The sequence below is a fragment of the Tenrec ecaudatus genome, chromosome 12 (genome assembly GCF_050624435.1).
Source record: "Tenrec ecaudatus isolate mTenEca1 chromosome 12, mTenEca1.hap1, whole genome shotgun sequence".
In the NCBI taxonomy this organism is placed as follows: Eukaryota; Metazoa; Chordata; class Mammalia; order Afrosoricida; family Tenrecidae; genus Tenrec; species Tenrec ecaudatus.
The window spans coordinates 23,488,212-23,498,943 of NC_134541.1; the positions used below are offsets into that span (position 1 = coordinate 23,488,212).

At 53.1% G+C, this 10,732-nt stretch overlaps 1 protein-coding gene across 1 annotated transcript in view; it reads right to left on the bottom strand.

The window, feature by feature from the left end:
• Positions 1-9,951, bottom strand: part of FAM83D (family with sequence similarity 83 member D) — a 32,182-nt gene extending 22,231 nt beyond the window's left edge. The window contains exon 1 of the mRNA XM_075528754.1: positions 9,431-9,951. Coding sequence (XP_075384869.1) covers positions 9,431-9,907 — 477 coding nt within the window. The 5' untranslated portion in view covers positions 9,908-9,951. The remainder of the gene's footprint in view (positions 1-9,430) is intronic.
• Positions 9,952-10,732: the final 781 nt, after the last annotated feature.

The window sequence follows — 10,732 nt, forward strand, 5'->3', positions numbered from 1 at the left end:
AGGTGGGTTTGGAGAAACGGAGCTTCCATCCTTGACCCTTCCCTCCTTTTCCCCATTAAGATAAAAACTTCCATTCCTTATTGCTTCATCTTTCCATCACGCACACACTCTCCCTTTCATAAAAAGAGCCCGGAGTAGAGTGGTACGAACAGTTGAAGGCTCAACGACCAGCCAAGACTGCCAGCTGACACCCTCCCAGAGGTGCAGTGAGAGATTGACCTGTGTGTCCTCCGCAGAGAGGTTGTAAATCCTAACCCCTACAACACCTGTGGTTATAATCCTATTTGGGAATGGGTTTTCTTTGTTAAGTTAACAAGGGAGTTATTAGTGTAGGGTGTGTCTTAAATACATTTCTTTTGAGATATGAAAGAGAGGATTAAGCAAGCAAAGATGGGAGAAGATGGGTGCCAAGCAATGGGAGGCTGCCAGGGCAGAAGCGGCAAAGAGGTGGAGGCCTCACCCCAGAGCTGAAAGAGAGTGAAAGGGGCGCCCCCTCCCCAGAGCAGGCACCCTAAGCTATGAGAAAATAAGCCTGTTTGTGAAAGCCGCCACGGGCGGTATTTCTGCCGCTGCAGCAGCAGCAGCAGCAGATAACTGAGGTACCCAGGAAGATGAGACTGGCAAACTGCGGCAGAGAGGAGGCAGCCTTGAAAACCCTGAGCAGGTGTACTCTGCACCCATGCATTCACCATGCGACAGAGCCCACTTGCCAACAACCCCTTAGAGCAGCGGTTCTCAACCCGTGGGTCCCACCCAACCCCTTTGGGGGTCAAAAGACCCTTTCACGGGGGTTGCCCGATTCATAAGAGAAGCAAAATGACAGTGATGAAGTAGCAACGAAAATAATGTTATGGTTGGGGGGGAGGTCACCACAACATGAGGCACTGTATGAAAGGGTCGTGGCATTAGGAAGGCTGAAAACCACTGCCTTAGATCAAAGGCAGCATACATACCACATGTACTGTTGTTCTAGACCAGTGCAGTCTATAGTATACATGTTGTTCTAGACTCGTGCTGTGATACACATGTTATTTCAGATCTTTGCTGTCTATATGAGTTGTTCAATCAACTTGTGCCATCTATACATCTTGTTCTAGATTCTTGCTGTCTATGTTGAACATGTTGTTCTAGATTTGTGCTAGATTCTTAGTGCCTATACTATATATATCGCTCTCGACTTGTGCTGTCAGTCCTATGCATGTTCTAGATTGTCGCTGGCTATTCCATACATGTTGTTCTAGACTCGTTCTGACACAGAACTCCTGCTCAAACAAGGCTCGGAACCTTCTGAGATGATAGGAGTGCTGTGCTGTCCAAGCCACGTGTGCCTGTTGAACTCTTGAAATACGGCCTGTGTGAGTGAATAACTGAGTTTTGTCACTGTGTTTAACTTTAGTTACGAGCACATTTTAAAAACCACATGTGCTTCTCTGCTGGATGGCCGCTTGTTTACCTGCAAGCCTTTAAGCCCCCAGACGCTGTAGCTTTTGATAGCCGGGCACCATCAGCTTTCTTCACATTTGCTTATGCACCCACTTTGTCTTCAGCGATCATGTGGGGAAGGTGTGCATCATGGAATGCCAATTTGATACAACAAAGTGGTCTTGCATGGAGTAAGTGCTTGAGTGGACGTCCAATGTCCATCTGCTGCCTTAATACTAAGCCTATAAACACAGATCTATTTCCCCACCATCCTATATAAATATATTTACATATATAGAACTCTGTAAATGCCCTTTGCCTCCTAGCTCTTTACTCTATTTCCTTTTAGTTTCCTCTTGTCCCACTATCATTGCTCAACCTTCATTTGGGTTTCAGTTATTTCTCTCAGTTACATTGCCCTTGCTGAATCCCACCAAGCGTCTCACACCATCCTTGCCACTAATTTGGATCACTTGTTGCTCCCTTGTCCCTGGGTTGGTCAACACCACCTCCTTTCCCCCACCTCTCCCTAGCTCAGAAGCAACACAGTCCACATGGAAGAAGCACACCAGCCTGTGTGACCATGAGGTGTAGAAGGGACCAGGTATCAGGCATCAAAGAACAAAACATCATATCAGTGAGTGCCCACCTTCCCAATATGATTACTGAGACAAATGGGTGCATAAGCAAATGTGGTGAAGAAAGGTAATGGTGCCCGGCTATCAAAAGATATACCATCTGGGATCTTAAAGGCTTGCAGATAAACAAGCAGCCATCTAGCTCAGAAGCAACAAAACCCACATGGAAGAAGAACACCAGCTTGTGTGTGACCACGAGGTGTCGAAGGGATCAAGTAACCAGGCATGAAAGAACAAAAAATCATATCATTGTAAATGAGGGGGAGTGCAGAGTGGGGACCCAAAGCCCATCTGTAAGCAACTGGACACCCCCTTACAGAAGGGTCTCATGGAGTAGATGAGCCAGTCAGGGTGCAGGGTAGCAACAATGAAACATACAACTTTCCTCCTACCCCCCACTATCATGGTCCCAATTCTACCTTACATGCTCCCCCCCCCCAACTATCATGATCCCAATTCTACCTTACAAATCTGGCTAGACCAGAGGATGTACATTGGTACAGACAGGAACTGGAAACACAGGGAATCCAGGACAGATGATCCCTTCAGGACCAGTGCGGAGAGTGTTGATATCAGGAGGATGGTGGGAAGGTGGGATAGAAAGTGGGGGCTGATTACAAGGATCTACATATAACCTCTTCCCTGGAGGACGGACAACAGAAAAGTGGGTGAAGGGAGATGTCAGACAGTGTATGATATGACAAAACAATAATAATTTATAAATTATTAAGGGTTGATGAGGGACGGGGAGCAGGTGGGGAGGGGGAAATGAGGAGCTGATATCAAGGGCTCAAGTAGAAAGCAAATGTTTTGAGAATGACGATGGCAACAAATGTACAAACATTGACACAATGGATGTATGTGTGGATTGTGATAAGAGTTATTCGAGGCCCCAATAAAATGATTTTTTTTAAAAAGGTGCACTGATGGAGACCTGGTGACCCATGTGAGGAGTCCTGGGTGCTACTGTTGCAGGACTCTGCTGAGCTGGTTCTCATTCCTCGGCACCACTGCCATGTATTCCACTGCTTCACTTACTCAGGGTCAAAGACTGCATTGTGTGCCCCCCAAATATGTGTCAAACTGCCCGGGCTCTGCTTCTCACAAGAGATGAAAGAAGGGAAGAGCTGGAAGTGTCCTGTGTGCCCTTTTGGCCCCGGAGTCTCTGCACTGAGAGCCTCCTGACCCAGAGGAAGACTGGTGCCCAGACGCAGGGAGCTCTCCAAGGCACACTGGGCCACGGACAAGAACAGGAACTAGGACCTTCCACTCCCCCAGGGCCAACAGGGAAAGCCTTCCCCTGGAGCTGGCAGCCACCCTGGACTGTCTGTCAAGCCACCCACATTTGGTATTTCTGTTAGGACAACTCCTGATGACTCACCAGGCCCCTACTGCAGGACAAGGGAACTGTGCTCCCTGCTCTGGGAGGGATTTTTATAAGCACAGCTGTGTGAAAAAAAAAAAACTAACATATTGCTATAAAAAAATTACCATGGAGTATTTACAAGAATACCTTGAGTGGGGATGGGGAGGAGGCGGGGAGCAGTTGTTACACCAAACACAGGGCATATGTATTATTGATCTAAAAATACAGTATATCATTAGAATAAGAATTTTCAAAAAGCTACTAGACCCACTTTTTCTTCCCTGAAAGAATTACCGTCTACCCAAAGAAGAATCAGAACAACCCTGCAGCTTCCTCACTGTCTGATGGGTACTGGGTGGAAAGGGCAGAGAAATGAAATCCTGAAAACCAAACTCACTGTCCTCAAATCAATGCCAACTCACGGGGACCCTACAGGGCAGGGCAGAACTGCCCCCCAGGGAGTTTCCAAGACGATAACTCTTTATAGGCATAAAAGCCTCATCTTTCTCCCTCGGAGCAGCTGGTGATCTTAAACTGCTGACCTTGTGGTTAGTTAGCAGCCCAACCTGTCACCACTAAGCCACATACTCCCATAAGACACCACCCTTCCGTCTGGTGAGTGACATCCCCTCATTCAGCATTGCAGAATCCCTCAAGGTCAGCAGTTCTCAGTAGGGGACAATTTGGCCCAAGGGACAGTTAGGCATATCAGGGAGCCCTGCTACTCCTGTCACCGAGTCAATGACAATGCCTCATTGTTTGAACAGCTAACCTAGCAGAACCCAGACCAACTCACCACCTCTAGTTCGAAACCATGTATCGTATTGACAGCACAAATCTAGAGCAATATGTATAGACCCCTCGTCCAACTCCAGATGTATAGTACAGGCAGTGAGAATCTAGCTTTCTACTCCCGTAAAGAGTTAGTGTCTCAACCCACAGAGGTTCTACCCTGATTTATAGGGTCATTATGAGTCGGCATGGACTCCAGGGCAGTGAGCTGGAACTTTGAGTCTGGAAACATTTTGAATGTCATGACTGGGGTAGGGAAGGTAGGGGAAAGGCCATGGTGCTGACATCTACTGGGTGGAGGCCAAGGATGCCAATCAGCATCCTGCAATGCCCAGGGCAGCCCTCCAGGACAAAAGATCCCCCTCACACTGTTACTCATGCCGTTAGTGGAGAAACCCCCGCATACAGAGAGCCAAGGGCAATATGAGGAGGGTCAAGGACACCATGGACTGGGCAGCCTCCACAGCTGCCCCTCCTCCCCACATGTGCTCAGAAGGATTTGAGGAGCAAAAGCACCCCCCTTCAGGGAATTGCTGTGGCTGGTGCCATGCTGAGCCATGCTGCTGACTGCAAGTCAAAGTGAGCCCTGCCAGGGGCTTCACACCCTGGGTTTTCTTGGCTGAGACCTTTACAGGAACGGACCTCCCAGTCTTCCTCCCACAGAGGTTGGGGTGGGGGGTGGTGTCTCCCCTGGCAGCCAACGTAACCACTGCACTGCCAGAGAGCAGGCTGTTGGTAAAAACGAGGGCTCTGAAGTCTGGAGGCCTGATGCAGGAAGCCGGCCTGACAAAGACCCAGGTTAGGGGCAGCCTGCACGTAGCAAAGCCCCAGTCAGACCTGGGGCCACTGCAGCCTGGCTCTAACTTGTGGGGTTGTTACCTGTGATCCTTTACGTGGCATCCCGAGCCCGATACAAAGCCCTTCCTTCACCCACCAGAAGATTCCAAAGCAGCCTTCCAGTCCAGCCCCCAGACAGACTCGGGGATGCCTTTCCCAGGGTGGGGAGAATGCACCCTGATTTATGAAACCCACACCCAGTGGGGCCCATGTCCTCCTGGGCTGGTGGAGACAGGACTCAGCCTGGCTCCTCCTCCCAAGCTGATGGGTCCTGGAGGTCACTGTCCCCTGCAAGCTGCCTGCCTATGTCCTCCTTCAAACCGGTCGCCTCGGTCTTTTTCCTGAAAAGGGCAGAGCTAGTGCTTCGCTATTTATAGAATCTGCCGCTTGCAGCTGTAACAGCCTGGCTTCAGGCGCCGCTGAAGGTCTGCAGCGGGTTGAGAACTGGCAGGACATGCTGGGGGTGACTGAGTAGTGACTGAGTGCTGGGCCCCAGAGCCAGGCAGCCTGGTCATGCACCTCCGGAACCTCTCCGAGCCTGGTCTGTGTTTAGCATGGCTTCCTCCTAAGGCTGGGAGGGTCCAGAGATAACCCAGAAGGGGTAAGCACAGGCCGGGACTGACCCCCTGGGAGGGCTCAGTCCTTTGTCAGGAAGCGCTCTCGCCGTCCACGCACAGATGCCAGGCGTCCGCATCTTCTCAGGCCTTGGTGGCACACACTGGTCCAGCTGCGACACTAGCACTCTGCTCCCTCACTGCCCAGCAGCCTCTGTCCACGTGAGGAAGAGCTGCTGGAGGAAGGGAGAGGGCAGAGAGGACTCCTTCCCACCACAGACACTGGGCAGAGCCCGGTGGTGGCCAGCGGCTAAAGGCCCTGTGCCTGGCCATTCCTTAGCGGGGACAACTTTGAAGCAAGCTCATCATCTGTAGAACACAAATAAACGATCGTGCCTATTACCATATGGGTGAGTTGTGGGGCAGGCAGAAAGCATTGTTCCCCATGCTTTTTAATAAGGGATGTGCTCAGGGACCTCAGACCTAGGTCTTCTCACCAGGCCTACTCTCAGCCTCCTTCCCTTCTTGTCTTCCAGGTCTGTCCCGTTATGCACTTCCAAGCAAATAGGCCCTTCAATCCTCCTCAGAGCTTCCTACAGCTTCTTCTCTCCAGCCAGGTTGACGCTCCTGTCCCCTCCCTGTCTATCCCATACCCGAGCCCTGTCCATTCCATCTCAAACTCTTTCCCTGCCCCCGCCCCCACCCCCGCCTTTCTCATACACACACCTATTCCCCGTCAGCCACCCGGGGGTAGTCTGACAAGAGGAAAATGGTAACACTCTGCCCCTGTTGAGCACGAAGGCTGTCATGGACACAGAGGTCCCAGGCAAGGGCAGATGGTTTACAGCTGTGTCAACTGGGCTGGCCACGGTTCTCAGGCACTTGGCAGTTACCTGATGCGGTAACTTGGGAATTGTGCAACAGTGTCGTCACCCTCCACTTCGGAGGGTCACCCCAGTTTCGCATAAGGACCTGATCTTTGGGATCTCGGCGTGCTGATGAATGAAGAGTGGGTATAGACTACTATGGTCGCCTCCTTACAAGCATCTCTGCACCAGCCCAGCCCTCTCTAACCCGTTCCTCCTTCGTGCTACCTCCAGAATGACTACGTAGCAGCACCACTCCGATCCTGCGCTGCCACTCCCTCTAAACCAGTGGTTCCCTAATGACCCTTTCACAGGGGTCGCCCAATTCAAAACAGCAGCAAAATGATAGTGATGAAGTAGCAACGAAAATAATGTTATGGTTGGGGGTCACCACCACGAGGAACTGTATGAAAGGGTCGTGACATTAGGAAGGTTGAAAACCACTGCTCTAAACTTTCCAGGGATCTCCATCTCCCCCATCGGATAAGGCCCTCGAGTGAGTCTAGCTCCAGCCCCCTGCCCACCTCCACCCTTCAGCTTCCTACCAGCAACCTAACCTGTCCTCTGCTCCCTAGCCTCTGAGCCTGGCAAGCCCCGCCCATCCACCTGGACCCAGTACCCGGTCACCATCACTGTCCCTTCAGCCCTGCCCTCCGGTAGAGCCTGTACCATCGTCTTCCTGGCTCCCAATGGCAGCCTCAGCTCTCACACGCTGGCTAGGATCATGCCCCCCACCTGTGGGCACAATGCCCAACACACAGCATGTACCGAGTAAGCAAACAATGGGGCACGTGGCAAGTGCACTGCAAAGACACAGGTAAAGGCCCTTGAAGGTCATGTACCACCTTTCTCAAGTAAAACTGCCCAGGTTCCAACCAGTGGCACGGAGCAAGGTGTGAAGAGACTGCTGAATGAGAATCTAAACTGCTGGGCAGAAGCAGAAAGTGAAACTCGTGTTAACTGTTTTATGGTGAAACTCTCTCACTCTCTCTCTCTCTCATCGGGCAACAACACGGACAGAAAAGCCCAGGCTCCAAATACACCATTTTGGAGAATGAGGAGTCTGTCGCTGGGTTTCAGCCACAGAACAGAGGGGCAAGTCATGGGGCAGGAGGTTCCCATCCAGTGTGTCAGTAGTTCAGATGCCCAGAGCACGGAGGTGGGTTCGAGCGGCAGCCCCTGTCCCCTTGTGAGTCAGGCAGGATTTCAGAGAACAGTGCTCCTCTGGCCTGAAGCTCCAGTGGGCCCCCCTCCACAGCCACCTATAGCTCCCCTTCCCTGAGGCCCACTCAAGGCTTCCATCTCTCCAGGTGCACACGTTCTCCTCCCGAAGGTGAGCTTTGGGACAGCCCGCATCCCCACAAATCTTGCCTTTTCCCAAGCTTGGATTACTCCCACTAAAACCCACAAGGAAAGTGTCTGCTGTGTCAGAGGGATGCTCAGCCTAGGTGGACCTCACGTCCACTCCCCCAAAGATAAGGCTCACTAGATCCTCCAGCACAGAGACCTCTAACTCGGCAGATAAGCAGAGAACAACCAACTTCAGGGAGACTGTTTGTTCTCAGGTCTGGCTGTTTCTGTCAGACAACCTGCACAGGTATTTTAACCCAGGCTCGAGGCACAGGTCCCAGCCTTGTATGGTACCATGGCCTTGGATTTACCTCCCATGTTCTTGGCCTCGACAGACAGCCAACGAGCAAGCAAGGTGGCTGCTAACTATGACTCGGGCTGTCTGCCGCCATCTGGACCCCCATCCACGGTCCCTGCTGCCTTCTCCCTCCTGGATCCCCAGGTGCCTCATTCTGGCTGGCAGGTACACTAACACACACCACCCTCAAAGTCAAACAGACTGTGACCACTGAGGAGGCTGACCAAATGCAGCCTGGGCTATCTGCCCTGCTTGCTGGGAGTCTATGGCTGGTGAGAGTTTGGCAGTTCAAGTTCACGCAGAGGCACCTCCATGATCTGCTTTGGAAAATCTGTCCCTGAAAAGCCTGTGGAGCAGTTCTGTGACAGGTGGGGTCTCGGTGAGTGGGGAATCAGCCAGATGACAACAGTAATGGGGGTAGCCTGCTTCCTATGAACAGCCACCGCCTGCCCCAGTCATTCACAGCAGCAGCTTCCACTCCAACCTTGGGCAAAAGGGACTCGCTCTTGTCTTTTGTGAACTTTTTAACTTTCTACAGGAACCCTGCAGGGGTGGTGTGGTGGTTACACGTTGTGTGGCTAACTGCCAGGTCAGCAGTTTGAAACCACCAGCCAGCTCCTCTGCAGGAGAAAGACTGGACCTGGAAACTCACAGCAGCAGTTCACCTTGTCCTATTGGGTCTCTGTGAGTCCACAAGGCCTTGATGGCAGCGAGTTTTGTTGTGTTTTGCTTTCTCCACAAAGTGGAGGTGACTAGCAATAACAGAGTTTGCGCTGCTGGAGAAGATGTGGCAATCGGCTTTGGTAAAGATTACAACCTTGGAAACTCTACAGGGCAGCTCTAAAGACTGTCCTGTCGGTTCACTATAAATCACGACCTGCTGACTGACACACAGCAATGCCCACAGGCCATCCTAGAGCTCATGCATTTCTCAGGAACTTTCCCCTAGGAAATGCGCCTTTGTCCTAATACGTGTCTTGTAGGAGGTTCGGGCAAGTGAGGTCAGGTGTGGGCTGGCAGCCAGGAAAATTGGCAGTCTGGTTCGGGTTTTATACGAAATTTGGAACCGGAAGGGGATATAGGTACTGGGAGTGGAAGCCCGGGAGATGGCAAGCACAATCGCGTTCCTGGGGATGAGGGACCCACCCCACGTTCCTGGGGATGAGGGACCCACCCCACCCATTCTCCTGTGCCACGGTAACCGGGAGAGGTTGGGGGTCCACCCGGCCGGTGCAGAGGAACCAGTGGGCCAGTTTCCCATTCTTGGGGAGGGTCTGGCGCCCGCCCGTCCCGCGCGGCCGGCTCACCTCTCGCGCCGAGCGGAGCTGCTGGCGCAGCGCGTCCTTACAGCCATAGGGGCCGCCGGCGCCGACGTCGCGCGGCTGGAAGTGCGCCTCGACGCGGGTGGCACCGCGGTAGGCGCCCTGGTAGAAGGAGGGCCAGCCGAGCTCGAGCAGCGGCGGCTCCAGGTCCGACTGGTCGGGGAAGTAGGTGCCCGACGAGCAGTCGTGGGAAGCGCTGAAGGAGTCCTCGGCCTCGGCCGCCGCGCCCTCCTCGCCAGGCCGCTGGGCCGCGTGCAGGATGGCGTGCACCTCGTCGGGGTTCAAGAAACGGCACAGGCGCTCGCGGCGCAAGAAGGTCGCGAAGGCTTCAGGTCCGCCGGCCACCAGCTCCTCCAGCGCCAGGCGATGCGCCTCGCTGTACAGCTCCGCCGGGTTGGGTGGCCCGCACGGCGACAAACAGGCAGCGGGCAGCTCGTCCAGGACCTCGAACCGCGTAGCCATGGCCACAATGTGAACGGACCGCGCGTTCGGGCGAGTTTAAGGGTGCGGACCGCCTTTATAGGCACCTTTGAATCAAACCGGCCCGCGCCATTGGCCGTACCGCCCCTCCCCGGCCTCCCATTGGTTGGGTTTCTAGTTCGCTCCGCCCCCAAAGCCGGCGTTGGAGTAGGGATCCGAGCATGCGCCGCTAGGCCCCGCCTCCTGATATTTTATTGGTCGCCTCACAAAGCCGGCCCTCCCCCCGCGCCTCGGCATTGGCTGCTAGTCGCTGCGGAACCTAGACTCTGCTGCGGGAGTTGCCGCTGGGGATTTAAACTTGGCATTTGGCTTGGTTTTGGTTGCTACTCTGCCACCAAAGGACTTCATGCCTGATAGGATCAGTTAAAAAAGAGGGAACCCCTCAGTTAGATGTATTGGCACAATGGCTGTAAGAATGAGCTTAAATCACAATTGTGAGGATGGCGATGTTTCCTTCTATCTTTGGAACGGATTCCACGGCATCTATCGACCCCTCCGTGTGCTGGTGAAGCTGTTAGTCAGCCTTGGCGTGCTAACCTAAGGTCGATAGTTCTAACCTTCCAGCAGCTTGCGCTAGGAGATGATGAGGCTGTCTGCTCTCGCACAGCTCTGTACCGTCTGGAAAACCCCGTATAGATAGGGTCGTTACGAGTCCAAATCAGCTAGATGGCAGTAGGCTTGGTTTCTACGTGTACAAGGAGGCCTGGTGGCGCGGTGGTGAAGCTCTATTGGACCCCGTCAGCACCGGAGAAAGATGTGGCAGTCCGTTTCGACAAAGATTTGCAGCCATAGGAACTGTTTGGGGCA